The sequence below is a fragment of the Nothobranchius furzeri genome, chromosome 9 (assembly GCF_043380555.1).
Source record: "Nothobranchius furzeri strain GRZ-AD chromosome 9, NfurGRZ-RIMD1, whole genome shotgun sequence".
Taxonomy (NCBI): Eukaryota; Metazoa; Chordata; class Actinopteri; order Cyprinodontiformes; family Nothobranchiidae; genus Nothobranchius; species Nothobranchius furzeri.
The window spans coordinates 65,068,984-65,092,903 of NC_091749.1; the positions used below are offsets into that span (position 1 = coordinate 65,068,984).

Consider the following 23,920-nt stretch of genomic DNA (forward strand, 5'->3'; position numbering starts at 1 on the left):
GTAATCCATACCCTCTCCAGGAGTATTAGTTATACAGTGTTTATAAAAGCCCCTCAGATATTACTGACATGTTCTAATATTATCAGATGAAAAACTAAATTATCACACATGCTGTCTCATCTGCTTGTTTTCTAAACTTGCAAAAAGTAACAAAACCATTTGAAAGCCACTATTTGTGGATTCTCTGAAAGTTTCCAGTGTGACAACTTATTTTATCATTGATCCTATCGTCTAATCTCACAGTTGAAACAAGCATCCTTGATAATCTGTGCACAGGAAGCTTACCGATGCTGTAGTAAAACAAAAGTTATAATAATTTATTATTAATAAAACCTTGTTGCAGCACTAAAGCAGAAAAATGAGATTTTGCAGTAAATATGCTAAGTATTTATTGTTTTAGAGCCCTTTTATTGGCAGAATCTGATATTAATTTAGTTCTTACAAAATCATGGGCCCCAGCGTTGTGTGGCGTTGCCATAGTGTGACGTCATAGGCACAGATCCCCTGTCCTCTTTTTTGGAAATGGAAATATGATCACCCTATGTTAAACAAACTGTCCACCCGGGCTTTTGCGCTGCACAGAGACGCTTCGCTGCCTATGACTTTGAACGTCAGTTGAGAGTCAGTCTCTTGTAGACTGACCAATGAAGAGAGGGCCTCAAGTTAAGACACTCTGCTCATTGGTCAGTCCACACAAGGTGGGTCAAAGGTTACCCTGAGCGGGTTACGTGAAGTCAGGCATTCAAGTATTGAGTATATTTACTGCATATTACAGTAAAATATTCTGTATGTGACCATATTATGGTGATCCTCGGGTCGTGATGATGGGGCCCTTGACTATTGTTGCCCAGGGTACAACAAACTCTTAATCTGGCCCTGCCCAGACCTCATGTCATATTTACTAATCAGCTATGGCTGATTTATTGTTTGGATCACAGTGAGTTACACTAATTCTAATATATTTTTATTTCTATTACACATACATACTTTTTAACTGTTATTTTCACTTGACTGTTATCAAGCTCTCTTGCTCTGGTTCTCATGATAATTCCGTGTCTTCCAGTAAGTTATCTTGTGCTTACTTCATCTGTATTATATATATATATATATATATATATATATATATATATATATATATATATATATATATATGTATATAAGATACAAACAAGTATTACGTTTTGGAAATATATGAAATGTATTTAGGCTGCTAATTTAGCTCGAATACTAATAACTGCCGTATTGTCCAGACTACAACTCGCACTGTTTTACATAGTCTGGCCGGTCCTGCTACTTATACTCCGGAGCGACTTGTATAACAAAATATGTAGGCTACACCGCGCTGCTGCGGGCCGACTCCGACCCGCCCAAGAATGACTTCCCCTGTCCCACTGGGAGGGTTTCAAACACCGCCAGCATCTGTTGGAGCCTGTGGCGGGGTGCTCAGGGCCGGCTCCAGCCCAGGAATGAGCTCTCCTCGCCGGCCGGCAGGGTTTGAAACACCGCCATCCTCTCCTCTGCTGGCTGGAGACCATGGCGTGCTGTTGTTCATTCTGTTATGGTTACCGGTGCTTGTCTTGCAATGTGAAACGCTTGGTGTCAGATTTTGCAAGAAAAATAATGAAATGTCTCCCCAAAATACGACTTAAATATATTTTCTCTTCTTCATGATACATTGAATGGCTGGTGCGACTCAGGAGCGATAGCCCGAAAAATACGTTACTGAAAACTTGCTCAAAGCAAAATGTTTTCATTACGGAAATAAATTATAAACTTACCGATTTAATATTTTTTAAATCCAGGTACTTTTCACGAACAGGCGCCGAAAACCTCCACCTAAACTTCGTGTTAGGTTCAGGTCGATGGGTGTTCCACAGTTAGCTCTGGTAGGGTTGAAGCTAGGTGGCTACATCCGTTAGCTCGGCTCCCACCTCCGCGTTAGCTTTGGGTTAGCCAGGGTTAGCTTCAGGTTAGCTCGTAGCTAGTTCGCCCGGGTGTCGTCACTCGATCCCAGTCTTACAGCCCCACCCTCAGCTCCTCCTCTCTTCCCTTTTATGGAATTTTCTGGGCTGGACGGAACATGTGACACGGTCAAAATGGCAGTGGTGGCCACCTCCCATTATAGACAAAAAACGTGTTATTGAAGCCTATGGAATCGAATTGTCCAGTATGTACAGTCTATGGTGTGATCCCACTGTAGTTGGAACACACCCTGCGGTCCCCCTTTTTAAATAAGGGCATCGACGTAATTTTCACTTTAGAAGTGGGGGGACGGGGGGGGGGGGGGGGGGGGGGGGAATCTTTACAGTATGTTCTAATGGGAAACAGGCTTCAACACAAATGGTTGTTTTCCGCTTGTTCCTAGAGCTCAACCACTGTCAATTTAACATAGCGTAATATTGTTTTTGGATGGTAAAAAGTGCAGGGGTCAAAACTTGATTTTGGAAAAAGTGGGGGGGGGGGACATGTCCCCCCTGTCCCCCCCCAAAATTACATCCATGCTGCCATCACATGTTTTTAACTCATGACCAAAGCTTTCTTGCTGAGAGTGGCCGTGTTCTGAGGACTTTGTAAAACTAACTTTCATCAGCTTTCACGTCAGTTCGTGAGCCCACCACCATCACTGAGGAAGGGAACGGCCGTCCCTGACCTCCACCTGCTGTTCTGTCACGCTGATAGAATAAGCTTTGAATAAACGTAACTGTAGTCAGCTGACGCAAAAACTCCTTCAGAGTATTGACTTGGAGACGAAAATAGTTCCACCAGTCGAGTGACCCAAGGAGACATCTCAGGACCGATTTGGTCGTGCCAGAGGTTTTTCTACCAACTTCGTGCCTGGAGGAAACATCTCCACCTGGACACTTCGGATCCAAAAGGGGGTCTTCTGATTGGGTGAGGTAGACTTTGACAGATTGTGTTTGATGCTGTTCCTCTAAGTAAACTCAGTTAGCTGCAAAAACCATCATTTCCAACCCAGAATGCGTTCCTCTCTCTGAAAGAAACCTTCTGAGAAATCCATTCACGCATCCAAACTCATATTTTCAATTTAGCTTTCATCCAGCCACAGGTTTGCCTTTTAAAACAAGTTTAATATCAAAGCTGTTAAAAATTGTCATTAAATTGTCATCCATGAATTGTCATTTTTAATTGTCATTTATAATTGTCATTGAAATCGTAAAGTTAAAAAATTGTTAGTAATAAATTCTTCATTTTTAAATTTGCCTCATTCTTTTAAATGAAACACAGAAAGGTATAATTATTTCTGGTTATTGAAAAAGCAAAGATTCCTAACTTCTGATTCAAACATAAACTTTTGCTATTAAATTTAATTATCTTAAATTAAACATTAATCTTTGGATTAAAAATAGACCAGATAGGTTGGTACATGAACTTAGATCGATTATATAAGTATCCTGGATATTTATGCATGATATAAGCGTCATAGATTAATCTGCTTGGTCATTGTCAGAATTAACAACTGATAGCAAACAGTGTTGATTCTAGTATGTAGTTAATCCTACAATGATAAAAAAAGATTATAAACATTAAAATCATAATTATCCAGCAAAATGACTCACTGATTTCCCCCATTGACCAGAAACATATCAGGAAGGCTGCAGAGAGGCTTGTCAAAATAAGAGCATGAAGTAAAGCCATCACAGGGTGCACAGGAGTGTTTATAAGTTACCAAAGGTTTCCATCCTTTTACAACACCTTAAATATAAAAACTACAACTAGTTCATGTGCAGAAATAACCTTTAAATCTTTTAACTCTTTGAGCAAGTTTTAGTTTCTCCTTTCAGTTTGAAACTAACCGAATTTAAGTAAAACTAAATAAGAATAGAAAATTGAGGATTCTTGAGTAAAAGGTGCACTAGATTTCAGCTTTTCGCTGCAGGTCCTGATTTCTGTCAACAATTGGCAAAGTTGCTCCATTTAGCAGAGATTAGATTAGATGGTTCGCTGGAGTTTTTGACAATTAAAATTGCGTCCACATTTTCAAAGTTCAACACATTTCTTTTAACAACGGTAGTTTCTGCTTCAGCCCTCTCCCCCCTCCCCCTGCGCAGCGGCCGCAAACTCACAGATGCTCCTGCAGCCTCTGAGTTCCTGCTGCTCTAAACATTAAAATAATTATTTCATTTTCTGTTCCTCACTTCTGTTTACCTTCAATGGTATCTGTTTGTTGCAACCACCAGGTACAAAAGCAAACTTGTTTTTATTTGACTATTTCTGTCCTGCCTGTTTATTATGTTCCTGCATCTCCTCTCAATCCTAAAGAGAAACTGCTACCTGGCTTCATATATATTGACCTTATGAGTTACCTTTGAACTGCAGTTCTAAAAGATCTACCGACCGTAAAAACAGCGGAGTGCGCGCCGGCTGCACCGGTCAGATGAAATCACCGGAGGACAAAACAGGCGATGCGCTCCGCTCCACAGCAGCAAAATGCATCAGGCATAAATAAAAGACAGAAAGCATAAAAGGAAATGAGCCGACATGAACGATTGCGTGTTAAATTTGTTTTTGATGTGGCGACACCTAATTTGATAATGTTACTGTGGCCGTGCTCAGGACGCAGATGTCTGGAGTGCGTCAACAATCAGAGCTTTGCATGCGCAAGCTGGTTAAGGTTAGGATGGGGGTGAGGGGAAGGTTAAATTGCAAGAGGGTAAACGTCACGATTTGGTTAAATGTCCGTTTTCCAACGGGTGTCAAATACCGACGCTCTGGCACAGCGCATCGCCTCCCGACGCACAGGAGCTTGTCACCTGCTGTCTTTTCCGAGGACTGCATCTTGTCGGTCATTATCACGTGACAGTGACTAGTTGATGACAGACATAAAAAGTCACTGCAGAGCAGTGAAGTCGACTAGTCGACTAGTTGATACAACCCCTAATGCAAACTATCAGAAATTTGCTGACATGTGAAGTCAAAAGTCAAAAGAGGCTTTTATTCACAGACATCCTACCACAGGAGTCCCCCAAGGCTCTGTACTAGGACCTCTTCTCTTTGCCATATACACCACCTCACTGGGTGAGATCATTCGATCACGTGGCTTCTCCTACCACTGCTATGTAGACAACACCCATCTCTGTCATTTCCACTGGACGACCACACTGTCTCTGCACAAATATCAAACTGTCTCTCTGACATATCAAAATGGATGAAATCCCACCATCTCCAACTCAACCTCTCTAAAACTGAACTACTTGTCATCCCAGCAAAACCATCCACACAGCACAATATCTCAATCCAAAATGACTTCCTATCTCTGGCTCCTTCAAAGGCAGTTCGAAATCTGGGTGTTGTGATTGATGAACACCTGACCTTTAAAGATCATGTTGCCTCTGTTGCTCGTTCATTCCGCTTTGTGCTGTATAACATACGAAAGATCAGACCATACCTAACACAACATGCCACCCAGCTCCTGGTGCAATCTACTGTCATCTCCAGCCTTGATTACTGCAATGCCCTTCTAACTGGTCTTCCAGGCTGTACTGTGAGACCTCTTCAAATGGTCCAGAACGCAGCGGCGCGTCTGGTCTTCAATCAGCCAAAAAGAGCACACGTCACCCCTCTGTTCATTGAGCTCCACTGGCTACCGCTAGCAGCACGCATCAAATTCAAATTGCTAACACTAGCATACAAAGTCCGAGATGGTTCGGCTCCCATCTACCTGAATCCTCTTGCAAAGGCTTACGTCTCGGCCCGGCCGCTCCGGTCATCACAGGATCGTCAGCTAGCAGTGCCTACACCACGCTCAGGACAGTCCAGGCTCTTCTCATGCATCGTTCCACAAATGTGGAATGACCTTCCAAGCACTACCAGAACAGGGGCTTCCTTTTCAATTTTCAAGAAACTCTTGATGACCCTGCTCTTCAGAGAGCATCTTCTTAACTAGCACCCTCCCTGCACCCGTCCCCCCCTCTACTGTCCACTCCTTGTTCCCTCCTCTCCATGACTGATGTCAAGTTGTTGTTATTGTTGTTGTTAGCCTCAAGGGCAACATGCCGATTATCACTTGTAAGTCATCTTGGACAAAAGCGTCTGCTAAATACATAAACATAAACATCTTCTGCCTCGCTGTACTCACTCACTCTCATGCTGCTGTGTTCCCGGTGTACCATCAGATCTCTACACCTGCCGGCTCCTCCCATTGAACGTCATCCTCACTGCCGTGGCATCCATGCATGCAATGTTTGACTCCTCTGCTGAAATGACCACAGTCCTCTTATTGTTAACATAACTTTGCCTTAGTTACTCCACTTTCGGTCCACTCTGCTCCGTACTTCTCGTCTCCATGTTTTTTCCTGTTAAGAACACAGCCCGGTGCCCTCTGCCGTTACAAGCGTGTAATGACCCCAGACAAATATCAGCATGTGTGAATGGTTAGGCCCCAATTATAAGACGTTTTAAAATAATTTTCAATGAAAAAATCTTGTCCTAAATTCGGGTCAATACGGTATTACATTTGCAGGCCGGATGAAATGATACAAATATCAATGTGATCTCAAACATTAAGTTAGGATACACAAACCTCATTTTCTACCTGATGAATCACAGGAAGACAAGATTGTGCTGCTATAAAAACAGAGAAGAGCTACTACGGGAGCCTGGAGGTGCATCCTGTGCTACTGGTGTGTTTTGCCCTCACTCTGCCAACCTGCAAAGTGGAAAATCAGCTTAACTATCTTTTGTTTCTGTTGATGCCATCGTTTTCATGACTGTTTAGAGTCTAAATCAAATTGGAACTATAAAGCTGATGAATTGCTTATTTTAGTCTGAAAACACAATTTATTAAATTAGTTTTAGTTTCATGTTTAAATGTGATGATAAGAAATAAACAAGCAACTTAATCAGAGTTGTTTCTGTAAGTGTCACTGAAAGGAGCTCCTCCTGACTCTGATTGGTTGATTAGGTTGATTGACAGCTTTAAACTTTAGATGAGTAAATAACACAAACTGGGACACATCTGCTGTCTAAGGGTTTTGTTTTGAACTAATTGTAATGAGAATCACTAACTCAGACTCCTGACCTGAATTTTAGAGAGCAAACAACCTGAAAGTTGTTAAAAGTTGTAAAAAATCTAAATGAGCAACAAAACAGTCTGTCCTGTAGGGAATATAAAAGGGTCAAAGGTCAGCTGACATCAAAACGGGAATCTGATTTCACCACATTTAAACATTTTAGACGAAAAACAGATAATTGGTTAACAGTTGTTATGAATCAGACCCGTTTAATTGAAGCTTTACTGATGGCTTCATGTACATTTAATTAGTCCTATTTATTTAGTTATTATCTGCTAATGCAAGAAAAAAATGTGTTTTACTGTCAAAACAAAAGAGCAACAAGTTCAAGGATATAAAACAAAATTGCAATGTGTGGATTCGAAAAACACAAAGTAGGTGAGATTTATATAAAATAAAATGAGTTTTAAAATTTAAACACCTGGAAAGTCGGACCTGTGGGTAAACCTTTCCAACATTAGACTTTATTTTGGGACATCCAGAAGATTCCAGGTGTTAGCCAGCTGGGATGGAGGTGGACTGCTTTAGATCCCGGGACTGACCCCGGCTTTCCACAGGAGCCGTCAGCAGCACGTTACTGCAGCAGCACGTCATAGCTGCTGATAGGAACCGCTGTGGTCAACAGAACCTTTTCCACTGGAGCCGTCAGCAGCGCGAGTCGGCCGCGTCTCAGGAGCAGCATGTTGCGGCCTTTACGCGCCGGTTCTATTTTCTACGCGCGACGCCTCTGAAACGGGCCAAGTTTGACATTTTTGGGGAAGGAAAGACAGGAAATCGGACGCGGAAATGGAGAGAAGCTCCCGAGATTTTCAGAATAAAGAACGTACTGCCTTCCGGTTGCTTTACTTTAAAAAAAGTTACTAACTGTGCGTCCCCGTGAGAAGTTATCACCTAGCTAGCGGTCTCCTTTGTTTTTCAGGTCCGTATTGGCGATTATAAAACGGACAGAACATAAAACACAAACCTTTTGGAGCCATGTTGTAGTTTTCTCCTGCTTGTTGTTGTGTTTACTGACGAAGTCACTCGTGTGACTTCGTGCTCTGTCGGTGACAGCTGCTCCCCTGCTGCTTCGCGTCTCGTGGGAAGGGCCAAGCAGCAGCTTACGCGAGCAAGACGTGCTGCTGCAGTAACGTGCTGCTGACGGCTCCCGTGGAAACCCGGGGTCAGGCTGCTGGGTTTGGAGAGGATGCAGAGATGATGGATCCAGACCGACTCCAAGAAACCTGCAGAAACCCAGATGTGCGGATCGGGGATTTGGCGTTAAGTAGCTGGATCAACCCCAGACTCCTGACAGCAGGCAGACTCCCACAGGGTTAAAGGTCAAAGGTCAGGACTAGAATCACAATCTGCTGCTGCACTCAAAATAAAGTTTTAATGTTTCATTCCGGATTATTTCATCATGTTTTTTATTTGACATTTGAACTTGTTTTTGCTGCTGCACCACAAAATCTTTCAGGGAGACAAAGAATTCATTCATTCATCCATTCATTCAATAAACATATGAAACCATCTAAAATCACTCAAACAGGATAATTAACTTATTCTCTTTAGGTCTAAAACAAAGGATTATAATCTGGTATTGTGTTGATTTTATGATCTTCTCTTCAGGGGACAGTTTGTTAGAATAAATCTTAGAATTTAAAGTCCAACCAACATGAACTCAGAGTTGATGAAAAGATCTGAGGTTTTAGATGCTGGTGATGAACGTGTGAACAGATACCTGAGGGTGAAGACAGAGATGATGTAATTACTGATGAGCATCAGATCAGCAAAGGCTTCTTCCTCCTTTAGTGAGGGAATAACAGCTCAGATTAAAGATGGCAGACGTGTCGTTAAAACTCTCAGAAGTTACATGAAGCTGCATTAAATTGGAATTTTATTGCAATAAATGTGTTGAGTAGCAGCAGGTGGAACTGTGTTGCTCTGTGGCTTGGTTCTGGTTCTGTTAGGGTTCTTCTCCGCACCCGGGACTTAAGTGTAAGTTAGCGAGATAAAACACACAGAACTCGACTAGGACTGTAGTAATAACAGATGTCAGGATATAATAATAATAATAATGATTTATTATTATTATTATTTTTTATATATATTTTTTTGTATATTTGTATGCTTTCACTGAAGTGCCAGAATCAATCCATGCTTCTAAGGCAGTTTCGGGGTTAGTTTATGGAAAGCGTCCTGATGATGATGTGGGCACTTCGGAGAAGAACAATCTTCTGGATTTCTTGGACTGTTGGGTTTCCAGGAATCTGTTTTGTTCTCTTTTCCAGTCCCTTCTTGATGAGGCCAAGTGCTCCCACTACGACGGGTATTGTTGCTGTCTTCATCCCCCACATTCTTGTGACTTCTATTTCCAGGTCCTTGTACTTTGATAGCTTTCAAGCTCCTTGGTGGTGACATTTTTTTTTCAGATGGGATGGTCATGTCAATCACGAGGCAGGTCTTCTCTTTGTTTTTGATGACTATGTCTGCACTGTTGGCCAAGATTTCTCTGTCTGTGTTGATTGGCATGTCCCACAACACTGTGATGTTGTTGTTTTCAGTCACTGTTGGTGGTTGGTGGTCATACCACTCATCTGCAGCTGGTAGATGGAAATGCTTGCAGATCTTCCAGTGGATATAGCTTGCTGCCCTGTCATGTCTGTGTCATGGTCTGCGTCTGTGTCTTCCCCATGTGTCTCCTTATGTCCTCCATCCCTCTTTAGATTCCCCTTTTGCGTCTCATAGCACCCTCATGTGTCCTTTGTCTGTGTCCATTATGTGTCTTATGTTGGTAGTCCTTTAAGTCATTTCCTCCCAGGTCCTGCGTCATCTCATTCATCCCCAGCCCCTCCAGGTCTCATTTACATTCTGTGTCCTTGTAGTCCCCAGCTTCTTTGTCCCCTGCTCAGTGTTTGTGTGTGGGTGCGTGTGCCCTCCTCTGTTTCTGTTTGCCCATGTTGATCATTAGATTCACCTGTCTTCCCTCCAGCTCTCACTTCACACACCTGCCGCCATTTTCCCTAATCACATCTCCCTGTGTATATAAGCCCTGTCTTGTCTGTGTCTGGTGTTGGTTCATTGTTGTTTGTTTGTCAGCGTTGTTTAGTGCTCTGTGTGAGCTCCCGTTCCTGTCCCCAGTTTGATATCCAAGTGAGTTTTGTTTTTCAGCTTTCTGGGTTTTTGGATTTTGGCTCCCTGACCTGTTGGATTTATTTTTTTGTGTTTACCCCTACAAATAAAAGTATTTTACTTTATATCAACTCCTGCCTTCGTGTCATCCTGGGTTACTGCATTTTTGGGTCCAAACCATCCTTTAAACGTGACAGTCTGTGGATGTACTCTGTTCTGGCTAGAGTGGGGCAGCCTGAGAGAATGTGGTCAATGGTTTCTACACATGGGGTCTGTTCCATCTTTCATGATCTTGTGATGGTATGATCTGGTTGACAGGCTCTGGTCTTGTGCTGCTATCAACAATCCTTCAGTTTCTGCCTTCAGTCCTGCACTGCGTAGCCACTGATGAGTATGATCTTGTTCTACGTCTGCTTTTTTTACTCTCAAGGGTTATTGTCCATGCATTGGTTTTTCCTCCCATGTTTCTCTCATCCTCTTTTGGGCCCATTTCTTTGCCTCCCTTCTGGTCCTCTTGGCAAAGCTTGTTACTGTTTCCTTCTCTTTTCTTGCCACATCTGGGATGTTTAGTTCCTGTACATATCTTATAGCTTCTTTTGTAACAGAGTACAGCTTCTTGCGAGCTTCATGTTGACAAACGAGGATCAGTAGGGCATCGTCTGTTGTGTCAAGGTAGGTTTTCAATGCCATTGTTGTTGTTTTGCACGCCATCTCAAGTTGGGTAAGTTTTCTGCCTACAATCTCTTTGTAGATGCATTCTTTCAACGTCGGCTTTTGGGTGGTGCATTCTTTCAGAAGTCAGCAATTTTCTGGTCTTGGTGTCTAGTTTCTTTACATCTTTAAGTTGCCAGTTGATGATATTAAAACTGTATGTAATTGTTGGAACAGCTAAAATGTTGATGGCTTTGATCTTATTTGCAGCGTCAAGTTCACGCTTGATGACAAGCCTGACTCTTCTGTAATACTCTTTTTTTGACTTTTTCTTTCATGGTAGCATGTTGTATTCCATCTCCTTCATTGACCCCAAGATATTTGTATGTATCCTCTTTATTATTACTATTATTATAATTATTACTATTATTATTATTATTATTATTATTATTATTATTATTATCATTATTGTTATTATATTAATGTAAATGGAACCTTTTTAAACTAATGTGATTGTTTCTAAGTTTAGGCATCATATTTATAACAAGCAAGTTTGTTCTGAGCTCTCAGAGGTTTTCAAAATCCTCCAGCACTACAAATAACAAGGCAAATATAAGCAACCAGTTACCATGGGAACCCTGAACAGCCACTGGTGGTTTCCATGTGGGCCTGATGGGTCACTGGAAGCAGCTCTAACATTGTCTCTTTGATTCTGCAGATTTTCCCATCTTTGCTGTCCATCCATCTGTTTTACACCCCCCTCCGTGGAGGAATCACGTCTGTGTCACAGATCTACCCCCCCCCCCCCCCCCCCCCCCCCCACACACACACACACACACACACAGCAGACTTCATCAGTTTAGATAAGTGTAAACGTTAGCTGAGCCTGCGGGGCACCTGCTCCTGGAACAGTCTGGTCTGGATCTGCCTCCTGCAGCAGCCCAGCAAACCAAACAACCCCCAGCCAGCTTCAGGGAGCTGGATTCCCTCACACACTCCCATCTCACCTGCAGTCGTTTGGCGCTGGTGATGTTTAAACCCAACAGATGTTTACCGTGTGGTTTGGAACAGAGTCTGAAAAAGAAGAAGAAAATATCATTTCTATAGCGCCTCTCAAGATGAAAATCACGAGGCGCTTCACAAAAAAAATGTGAAAATATAAAAAAGCATTTAGAAAATGTTTAAAAATATATTTAAAATGAGCAAAAATAGACAATTGTGATTAAAAAAAATGTTAAGAAAGAGAGAGAGTGGTGAAGAAGGTCATACAAAAGCCAGCTTGAACAAGTGAGTCTTCAGCTGCTTTTTGAAGGAGACCACTGAGTCCACTGATCTCAGGCTCAGGGGGAGAGAGTTCCAGAGTCTGGGGGCCACAGCAGCAAATGATCTGTCACCTTTGGTCTTTAGCCTGGTGTTGCACAGCCAGTAGGCTTTGGTCACTGGACCTCAGGGACCTGCTGGGGTTGTAGGGACTGAGAAGATCACCAATGTAAGATGGTGCTTGTCCACGTAAGGCCCTATAGACCAGAACCAGGATCTTGAAATGAACCCTGAAGTTGACAGTCTGGGTCATGTGTTCCATGTTGGTCTCTGGAGTTATTTGTTCTGAGTAAACTTTGTGAACCCCAGCAGGAACATCTCACACCCTGGCCTTGTAGTGTCTAAAACATCTGTCTGCAGCTGCACGTCTCCTCTTGTTCTGATCAACACGTTGTGTGTTTGTAGAGAGTCCGCTGACGTTCTCAGCTCAGCTGGACAACGCGGTGGAGATGATCAAGGTTCTGAGGAATGGAGGAGCTCATCTGGACTTCAGGGCCAAAGACGGGATGACGGCGCTCCATAAAGCTGTCAGATCCAAGAACCAGATCGTTCTGATGGTAACAAGCGTCCTCCCCTCCTTCCAGCTGTCAGCGCGATGAGATCTGAGAGACGAAACCCTGAAATCTCCAAATGATATTTTGATCTGACAACATTTTGGTTAAGCTTCGATAGTTTGATCAAAGTTTTTAGGGTGATTGAAGCACTTCAGGTTCACAAAGGAGCCGATTTATGAGAGATTTTCATAAAAAATAATCCAGACTTCTAAAACCTAAAATGTGATGAATAATGTAGTTGGGATGTAACAAAACTTATTCCATTTTTACTTTGATAAAGTTTATTATTCATTATTAAAACATAAAGCAGGTAAACTTTGATTAAAATCTCAGGTGTTGTTATAGTTTGTAGGGAGGTCAGAATCAGCCTAACAGATGAGGAGAGCTCCTCCGCATGAGGATCTGGTCAGAAGTCCTCCTGGAAAACCTTTCAGGGCGTGTCCCCCAGGTCCACCCCGGACATCCTAGAGGGATTATACCTGTAGGCCTATGGTCCTCCTGGAGGAGCTGGTGTTATTTTATGGCTGAATAAGAAGTTTAATTCTAGATTAATTCTAGATTAAAAGATTAAAATAACATTGCTCATCTTCATGGGAAGATGCAGACTCCTTCCAGGTGGCGATGAGCCCCCCCCCCCCCCCCCATCCCCCCACCCCACCCCCACTGGAGGAGCGAGATGGAGTCCTGGTGTAGAGACCTAAACCTCTGAAGATCATCCTGGACTTCAGAGTGAATGCTGCTCTATATGCTGACGGCTAAATACAAAATGATCTGTTAGGAATTATTATCTAAATAATTTACATGATATTATAACTCAGATTGCCCCAAAACAAATAAAATTTGCGAACCAGAAAAATGTGTTTCTCTCCTGGTGTGGATGTTAAAGTGGGCTGCATTCCACTTCTGATGTTTCCATAAATGAACTGAAGCTCTCTTTAACACACCTAACCATATCATCTGCTGTGAATACATAAATGTGTCCTCTGTCTGACCCCCCCAGGCCCTGCTGGAGCTCGGAGCCTCTCCGGACTACAAGGACAGCCGCGGTCTGACTCCTCTGTACCACAGCGTGGTGGTGGGGGGGGACCCGGCCTGCTGCGAGCTGCTGCTCAACCAGCACGCCTCGGTCTGCTGCCAGGATGAGAACGGCTGGCACGAAGTTCACCAGGTACACACACACACACACACACACACACACACACACACACACACACACAGAGGAGGGTTTGGTTCTGCAGCTGGGACCCGGGGGGGGTGACTGTTTGGCAGCTGTTCCTCATCTCAGCTGATAAAGCCGTTTGGAGCAATCCGCCTGCAGCAGCTAACCGGGCTTCTTCAGCGCTGCGCTCATGCACCATCAGCTTCATCAGCTTACTTATCTCTGTGCCTGTCGAGCTGCTGAATGTCAGCCTCTCCCCATCTGCCCCGACAACAATCAGCTGTCAGCGAGCAGCACGGCTGCTGCTGCTCACGGTCAGGGTTCTGCCAGTTTCTACTGAACACTTGAGAGGATTCACTGACCCGTTTCTCCTGAAACTTTAAACCAACAACCTAAAATAAAAAAGCTCCCGTTCTGCTTTGTGTTTTTCTTTTTGCACTAAGTTTGTATGACAGGTGGATTCTGTTCCTGCAGCATCATTCTGTTAGGGAAGAAACTCGTGTGGATTTAGCCATCCGTCGGCATGCAGATCGAACTGGTGTTTCCTCCCTGTTAAAGACAGAAAAACCACAAAGTCTATGAAATAACCATGAAATTGACAAATATTTTAATAAAATGAAGATTCACTGAAATAATCTCGTGAAAACCAGATGTTTTTGACTTGGATTAGAAATGGTTCTTTTGTGGCTAGGAGATGGCCTTCTAGCCCTTTGTCCTCTGCTTTCTGTGGGTCATGTCCACTGTGAAGGAGACCCATTAAGACTTTATGAAATCAGAGGGGGGTTACCAAATGTCCTCTTGTGATGTCACAAACAGGGACCTGTAGAATTGGCTTTGCTCAGTCTCATAATTCTTAAAACCAAACTCTGACACAGAACAGCTGATTTCATGTTTGGAGTGTTTGTAACACTAATGCATGAAAGGGTGAATTTAATATAATGTGTCCCCTTTAAGAGCAGACGGACTGATGACCAGACTGGAGACACCTGAGAGGCTGATTACAGGACACACCTGAGTCTAACGTGTCCCTCTGGTCTCTTCTAAGGGTTCCATCGTGAAATTCCAGATCAGTTTGATTCTTTCCTGTTTCTGTTGAGCAACAGTTTAAATGCAACATCTGGATTTCATGAATTGAATTTTAAAATATTTTTATTTCCAGGTAATTTAAGTATTTTTTTAATCCACATCTGATTGCGTGATTCAGCTTTGTTTCGTGTTTTCTGTTTGAACCTTTATGATCCTGTTTGTCGACTCTGCAGTCCTGGACTTATTGTTTTATTTCACCTCATGTTTTTTTAACCCGGATGGTGCTGATGATGACGATGGCGATGATGACGACAGCGCTCCTGTTCAATGAGTGTTTTTTCCTCAGTGCTCCTCTCTTTCATATCATACACAAAGCCCTAGCGTCCTCAGACTTTTAGCATCATAACGATGAAACATCAACAACGTCTACATAATGCAGCTGTACTGTTTTTGTGTGCAACTGCTTTATTACTTCTCCTGCATCATGAACAACTCTTATTTTGTATCTGCATAATACATGGATGCATTTTAGAGGCTTTTCAGCTCTAACGCTAAACCACTGCAGCATTTAAGTTGTTTAGAATATATATGTCATTTTAAAGTTGGGCTAATGATAAAATCTGATTTTAGGGGAGAAGATTGTGACTGCAGGATTAAAGCCAAGGAGCGGTTTTCCTGGAAGCACCTAAAACCTTCGTTTTAGTAATGAAGAGTTAAATAATGCTGAGGAGATGGAGTGGACATCATTAGACATCGTTAAAATAAAATGTTCTGAGGACTTCAATCATTCTCAACCTTTCTGCGTCCACAAGAGCAGAAACGTTAAACATATCTGCTATTTCTAACTTCATTAAATATCCTGAAGTTTTTATTCAGGTTTTTAACTTAAATTGAAAACTCAATAATGAATCCAGACGTCTGAGATGGTTTATAAAACTGCAGCATCAACGTACAAACGATTATTTAAATTATGTCGTCACTTTCTGCTTTTTGAGCATGCTCTTATTTTGGCGTCTACTTCCTTCCTTCCTTCCTGACTGAAGAACAAATGCAGGCATGCCTTGTGGGGATTTAGAGTCGCTGCAAGTAAAGATGGTAGAATGAGGGGGAAACACAGGCGGTGCTAGTACAGGTTTTAGTTATGACCTCGCTGTGCCCTGTTGTTGCATCCAGTTTCCAAGCATCAACACTCCTGAATAAATACATTTAAATTCCCACTGACTTCCTGTTTGCACTTATGGGCCACCATAGCAGCTCTTCTCCACTTTTACAGCAGTTTCAGTCACAGCTAAACTGTAAATTGGCATCTGCAGTCTCTGGGTGTTTAGGCTTTACAAAATAAATCAAACAATCCACTAAAACTTGAAATGCAAAACATGTTCGTAATTAAAGGATCCGACTGTATCCATGGACATTTCATGACCATATGAGGAAAACAACTTTGGTAAAGTCAACACAGACCATAATAAACAGCCTAGTGCTCCAGGCATACTTGATGCTTTTATTTTGTTGTACCACAACACCGCAATGCTATATATTTATCCTGGACCCAACCTCATTTTCAGTCAGTATAAACAGCTGTTGGTGTGATGATATAAACCTCAGCTCATTTTTAGATGTTTTTATTTTTCAAAAAGTAAAAAAACTAAATAAAAACGTGATGCTCCCAGGTGGAGGTTCAATATTAAATGAAATGGTGCCATAATGAACCAAAGTTCAAACATCTGCTTCACTAAATAAACGGATCAGCTGTTCACACCCCCCTGAAACAACCCATTAATCGCTATTTATAATGTAAAATGTTGTTTGTAGCCTTTAAACAGTTATTCACAGAGCCGAAGCCATTTAGTACAAGCAGCTTCTCTCACAGGAACTCGACTCTGAAATCTATTAAATGACTTTTTCTTTATTCTGAGACCTGAAAAGGCGTCTAAAAGGTTCAGATCAAAACACGCAGGAGCTGAATCTATCAGAGCTTTTCTAAAGGACAAAACAATCTCATTCTCAAAAGCTTTTATTATCTAAAGTCAAAATCTAATGGAAAACAACTGAACGCACCTGTTTATTCATTTTCATAGTTTGATTTGGTCAAATGGGTGAGAAACTCAACTATGACAGCTAGTAAAAGTTTAGAAATGAACTTTCTTTAGTTAATTTTTATTGAAATAATGTTTGTTTCTTTTTTAACTCAAACTAACTCAGATTATGTCTCCTGAAAACACGAATAGTTTTATTATTATTGTTCATTTACTCGTAACATCTGGGCAGGACTAACCTACAAAACATTTAAAATAGAAAATGGCAACATGTGAACAATAAATGTGCAACTATTTCTTACCAGGAATGAGTCTGAGTGGGATGAACACACCTGATGGGTTTTGATCTCCCGTCTGATCGGAGCAGCTGCTGCTGGGCTTCACGTCTTCAGATCTGCAGCAGACTGCCCTCTAGTGTTGGAGCTGCAGTTCTGCACCAGGTCACAGTCAACTCCTCTGTGTGTGTGCAGGCCTGCCGACATGGACACGTGCAACATCTGGAACATCTGCTGTTCTACGGAGCAGACATGAGCGCCCAGAACGCCTCGGGAAATACGGCGCTCCACATCTGTGCCCTCTACAACCAGGTGAGCGGGTAGAGGGTCTAACTCGACTAAAGGTCCTGGGCCAGTTAGCTTCATGACTCCACTGTGGATCATTAAACAGCTGGAGGACTTGCGATGATCCACAGAAATGAAATAAAGTAATAACATCAGATTTAATTGGTAGAGAAAACAAAGTAAAGAGTTTCAGCCGTCAGCGTAACGGGGTTCCGATGGGTGCTTCAGAATGCTTTGATTTTATTTTCACGGTTTTAAAAAGCGTCGCAACCAAAAGTGGAATCAGCCGCAGCAACATTAATGAGACAACCGAATACAAAATATTAGTTATGTGGTTTTCTGTTAGTGCAGGACAAATACCAGCAGAGAAATAAAGTCCTGAAGAGTTCATCGTCACACCTATAAACTTCTACGCATGTCCCGAAGCAGATGAAGACCATTTATCCTCGCTGAGATGGTTTAGTGTGTCAGTTATCACCAGCGTGCTGGAAAATCCTGAAAACTTATTTAGAAAATCAGGTTTTGGCTAGTGTGTGTGTGTGTGTGTGTGTGTGTGTGTGTGTGTGTGTGTGTGTGTGTGTGTGTGTGTGTGTGTGTGTGTGTGTGTGTGTGTGTGTGTGTGTGTTGGCCTCATGGACTATCAGTGGCGTGTCCAGATCTTTTAACATGGGGTGGCCCAGGTGAGGCACCACTTTGTGCATGGGTGGCACCAATGGTTATGCTTTTTTTGTTTTACCCCCAAGCCTTTTGTGGATGATGAAAAGCCTATTTAAAGATAAATTAGTGTGGTGGCACCTGGGGTGGCCAATCATATTCCAAGGGTGGCATGTGCTACCCCAGGCCACTCCCTGGACACGCCCCTGTGGACTACAGATCAGATCTAAAAGCTCCGCCTCTCATCCTCCTGCTGACTCCTTCATGTTTGTTTACACCTGCAACATCTTTTCTTTCATCCCAGGAGACGAGGTTTCTGTTGATCTCATAACGATCTCCAAGCAAACAATCTCATAAGTCACATGGAGATTGCTGCTGCACACGTTTCTAACTTTATTTGCTCAGATTTAATCATTTTTTTATCCAATTAGTTCTTTTGCTGGGTTTTTTTTTCATGCAACATCTAAACAAATATTTAACCAGTTATCTGATTCTGACAGTAATCGGATCAATGTAGGGGATGAGAGTCGGCTCCTCCGAGTCTGAGGCCTGGAAAAGGTCAAATGTTCCCCTCCAGGTTGAGAGGAAGACACCGCCTCCATATGAGCATGAGATCTGGTACCCTGGTGTGTTCCTGAGTGATGGTAGGATGGAGGAGAGATGGACCAGTGGATTGGGGTTTTATCTGCTGTAATGAGGGAGTTGATCCATTCTGAAGGATCTGAGCTGAAGGTTCTGGTCCTTCTAAACCCTTATCTGGATCAGGACCATAAGAACCAGACCCTAATAGAAGCAGCTGAAATTATCCTCCTCCAGAGGGTGGCCGGGTTCTACCTTAGAGATGAAAGTGAAGAGCTTCATCTTTCAGGAGGAGCTCAGAGAATAGCTGCTTCTCTTCTACAGGAACTAATAACCGCTCCTGCTGGAGGGATGATGTGCCCTCTCTGGTCAGAAACTTCTGGGTTTCTCTCCTAGACTCCATAACTCCACCATCTGATGATTGACCAGGTTTCTCCTTCACCTGTTCAGGTGGGTCAGCCTGGCAATATAAGAAACAAACCCTGTTAAGAATCTGATGTAATTGTTTAGTCTGGAATCCGTGTATCGTTCCTTTTTTCCCCATCTTCAATTGAAAACCAAAAACCACAAAAGTGAAAAAGTGAATTTTAATTACTGGTTTTCTAATAATAAGTTCCTTTGTCACATATTTTAGATTTTCGTCTTTGATCAAAAATAGGAAATGGCGAAACGGGTCACTGGTTTGATTTTAATACTTCATGGGTCGGGTTTACATGGATGGGTGTCGTTATCCCAAACAGGATGTGTATCCCTGCGTCAGGAGGAAGCACGGATCAGGTCGATCTCTTATTGATTCCAATCCAATGAGACATGGAATTATGTTTTATTCACACATTAAAGGGGCATTATGGGAGTTTGACAGCCAAAACATGCATAGAAATAATACATTTCTTCTTCATACATTCTCCTGCAATGCCCTGGTCCTGTAGAATGAGCCCTGGCATTTTTACTGTGATTGCCTGTTTTTCTGTAAAATCACAGAAAAAGAGAGCTGCTCGGGTCGAGCAGGCTGCTTCATGCGCGTTCACGCTCAGGCATAGCCCGTAGCATTTGCTATCCGTAGCTTTAGCAGCAGAGAGTGAGGCAGTGCCACTTTGTCGCTGTTCCTAACGCCTAGTGATGAACCTAGCTACATTTCTGAGGACCCTTAGCTACTTTCTGTAGAACTTTCTTCTAGATATTTCCATTTTCGCTTCGAACCGTTCTTTGGTTTGACGTTGTTTCATGTGTCATCAAGGATATAAATATTACAGATGCTATGAATACTGGTTACTGGTGTGTAGCTCACCTTGTAAGACGTCAGACTCCCATGCAGAAAACCTGGGTTTGATTCTGGATGTGAACATAGTTTATTTAGAGTTTCTTTTTTACATTAATGGTATATTTTTTTACAGTAAGATGCCCAAATTTTTATTTGAGACTCGCCGAACGGCATTGAATTCACAGATAAAAAAGATGTGGGTTCAACTTTCATTTTGGAACAAATTTTCAAGCAAGGGAAGGGAATGATCTGAGCATGCAGGAGGACTGACGCATCATAAACCTTTGTCGGCTGTGCTGAAGAGAAAGGTACAGAACAAAATTATTTAATTAATTAGCTGCGCGTTCTCCTGTCCTCTGTCTTCCGGGGGACACACACACACACACACACACACACACACACACACACACACACACACACACACACACACACACACACACACACACACACACGGCACTGTCTCAGCTGTTATTTTCGTTAAGGAGTGTGCACGTACAGCATGCGCGCCTCGTGCACGAGCCTACTATTGAAGCTGCCGTTACGCTTTTGGCCTGAGGGGGCAATCGCGAGCATAACAATTCAAAAGTCCGTAAAGTCCCTTTAAGTGTTGTTACTTTAGCCTTTACTTTATGGATGACAACAAAAAATGTTTAATTTGTTATTCTAACGAGTTTCACACGTGGTTATTTCAACAAGCCGAGAGTGTTTCCCTAAGAAGAGACTCATCACATCTAAGTAAACGCCATTCATATAAACAAAAAAAACACGTTAACAAGTAAACGGATCTGTGTTTGTCTCCAGATGTTCTATAAAAACACTTTTAGCTCTGATCGCTGCTCATCACCGTTAAGTCTCTTCTGTTGGAGACAGAGAAACAAAGAGTCCATCAGCATGACACTTGTTCACTTCAACCCAACCCATTAAAGAGACGATGTGTAGTTTTCACCGTTCGTATCCATCAAAATGTTGTTGAAAATGAATATAAGTATGTCCAGTAGTTGGCAAATATTGTCGGCTTTGTAACATATCAGGTCTAAAATACCCGAGAGCAGGCCTAAGTCTCTGGGCGACATAATTTTAGATGGTATTTTTCCTTCTCCAGGCGCCCCGAGGACAAAATTAATTTTCTGATTTGTAACTAATGGTTACTAAACTTTCTGTATTTTATAAACGTTGCTGTTTTACACATTTACCTCTTCGCCAAGGGACTTTTGACCCTAATGGTCATCCGTTGGTAAGTACAAATCTTATTTTATTTATATAGGACTCATCACAGAGAATCACAAATTACTTCGCAGAGATAAAAAAAAATAAAAATATCATGAAATAAATAAAAATCTGGAAAACAAATTCATTAATTTATAAAATGATCATAAATATCATAAAACTAATGAAAGATGATTACAAATTTGAGTTAAAAAAGAAAACTAAAGATTTAAGTAAAAGCAGCTTTAGATAGAAGGCTCAGCAGACCGTCATTACTACGTAAGGATAAAGGAAGATCATTCCAGAGTCGGGGTGCGACAAAAGCGATCTCCTCGACTTTCATATCTGATCTTTGGAACATCTAGAAGGCTCTGGTTTGTGGACCTGAGGGCTCGGGTTGGAGCATAAGCCTTAACAGTTCAGTATTTTTCATCAGAGACCCATTATAGAAAATATGAATGGCATGACCTTTATCTGTGTTTTTGTACCAAAAAGAACAAAATAATCACTTCCGTCATTTTTTAAGTCTCAAATTGAACATGGAAATAAGAAATGATCACGGATTCTCTGAAGCTGCTCTGAGCTTCGTCTCCGTGACTCATAAATGTGAGGCAGCATTGGGTGGAGTTGGTGAGAAAATAGTGAAAACATTTTGATGAAGAAGTATCCCACATGATTCTCGTCCCACGTGTCCTGGGGCGTATCGATTCAGTGGTCTTCATCATCGCATTTCTCAGTGAGATGCTGATTTTACGTTTCTACAAGACAACAAACCAAATTCAAAACATCCAGGAGGCTTCTGTCGGACCTTTGAGATGCAGGAAACTGAGCTATAGGACCACTCCAGGCCGTCCACGCTCTCACAAGAGGAACTTTTAGCTTTTCTGACGTATTTATTGTCAGTGTTTTAGTTTCTCAGATGGATCCAGAGGAATTTTAATAGAATGTTAAAACCTTGGTGGGGTTTAAAAACTCACCGTCAGCACAGGAATTTGCTCCCTTTGCATAAGAATGTCAAAAACCCACGTTCAGGAACACATAAAAAACACGTCGATGGAGTTGTTTTCAGCTGAGGTTTCCATGGTTTCCAGGATAAGTGGGAGGAGCTTCAGCATCATGGGCATCAAAGCTTTGACCTTTCTCTGAGAGTTTTCTCCATCTTGGCTTTTATTTATGCCCTAATATGAAAAGCACATCCAGGATTTGGGCTCCTGACGATGAAAAATGCCACATTCTCAGCTTCAGTGTGAATGTAGCAGCACAGAGAGGGAGCACGTCTTTGGGTTGGCCCCCATCCAGATCCAGGGATAAAAATAACACACTCAAGCATGTCTTAAATAAGAAGTGAAGTGTCTTATGGCAGGAGTCTATGGGATGCAAGCTGCTCTTCCAGATTTCTGCTTGTTCCAGTCTGTGTGTGATTCTCTAACCAACTCTCAATAGCTCATTGTGGATCTATAAAAAGTATTTATATTCATGTATGTGTGCACGGTGCATGCGTGGTTGAGCACTTTGTGGGCGATTTGTGCAGCAGATTCAAACCCCTCAGCTCTCTCCATCGCTCTTCTTCTCTCTCTTTCTGTTTCTCTCACTCCCTCTTTCTCTTCGAGTGGAGCTACAGAAACGCCCTGAACAGGAAGGGAAGCTCCATTCCTGACTTAGCTCTAGATGTTCTGCTGTTTTCTTGTCCTCCTGAGTCAGTGCTGGCATGTTTAGACATTTAAACACTCCGACCGCTGACTTTTCTCACCTTTGGAGCACTCTGAGAACCTCGCCGACATTCCTCCTTCCTGAACAAAGTAGGAGAAGCGAAGGATTCCCGTCCCTGGGATTTTCATTTTTTTTTATTTAGCTTTTGTTTTAATTAATTTTGTGTCTTTGTCATTCTCAGGATAACTGTGCCAGAGTGCTACTTGTCCGTGGAGCCGACAAGGAGGTGAAGAACTACAACAGCCAGACTCCATTTCAGGTAGAGTGGCAACAAATTAAAGAAATTATTTTTAAAAAAGTTATAATAACAAAAAAAAACTTATTTGCGGCTGCTTTGTAGGTAATTATAGAGGATTTATTTTCACTTTCAGGAGTGTGAGCAAAACATTTATAGTAACAACACCTTTTCTTCATCTCATTTGTTGCCATGGCAACAGTGCAAAATGGCCAAGGTCAGTTTCATACAGGGATGTGAAATTTTTCATGGCCAGTGATGGAAGTGTTGTAATTAAACTATGTGTATATATGAGCAGCAAGTGGGAGTAAAAGAAAATATTGTCTTTTTGTCAATAAAATGTGTAAAACAGGCAGATGTTAGCGGGTTTCTAAAACCGGCCATCCAACATTTGGGTGACATTGATTCACTGAATATAGATAAAAAAATATTCTTGCTAAGTAGCTGCAATAATCAGCCAATTACATTGTATTAGAGTCGATCCCCGTGCACATTAATACACTAAAGTTTTAGTGAGCATAATTATGGGAGCTGGAGCGGCGTGCACGCTTATGCTGCTGGGCTGTGCTTTTAATGGTTGAAGTGTGTGTTCTCGTATCCACACTGGAGGGAAAAGGCCTCACAAACACCAGCAGCTGCCTGGCTGACATGTTCGACTCGTAACCTACGCCTGAGTTACAAAAGAGTTTCATCCAGGCAGGCGTTTACGCAAGGCAGTCCCACGGGGTCCTCGACTGTCCTCCGCATCCACTCGAATGGAGCGCTTCATAGTTGGAGCAGCGAGTGCTGGCTGAACTGACCACATCGACTTTAGTAAAGTTAGCAGG

General features: G+C 42.2%; 1 protein-coding gene across 3 annotated transcripts in view; it reads left to right on the forward strand.

Annotated features, from left to right (window-relative positions):
• Positions 1-23,920, forward strand: part of LOC107381573 (SH3 and multiple ankyrin repeat domains protein 2) — a 269,418-nt gene that overhangs the window by 115,997 nt on the left and 129,501 nt on the right. For all 3 annotated transcript variants that reach the window (XM_070555052.1, XM_070555054.1, XM_070555053.1), the window contains 4 exons: positions 12,519-12,670; positions 13,668-13,835; positions 17,359-17,475; positions 23,040-23,117. In XM_070555052.1, the coding sequence (XP_070411153.1) occupies positions 12,519-12,670; positions 13,668-13,835; positions 17,359-17,475; positions 23,040-23,117 (515 nt within the window). The remainder of the gene's footprint in view (positions 1-12,518; positions 12,671-13,667; positions 13,836-17,358; positions 17,476-23,039; positions 23,118-23,920) is intronic.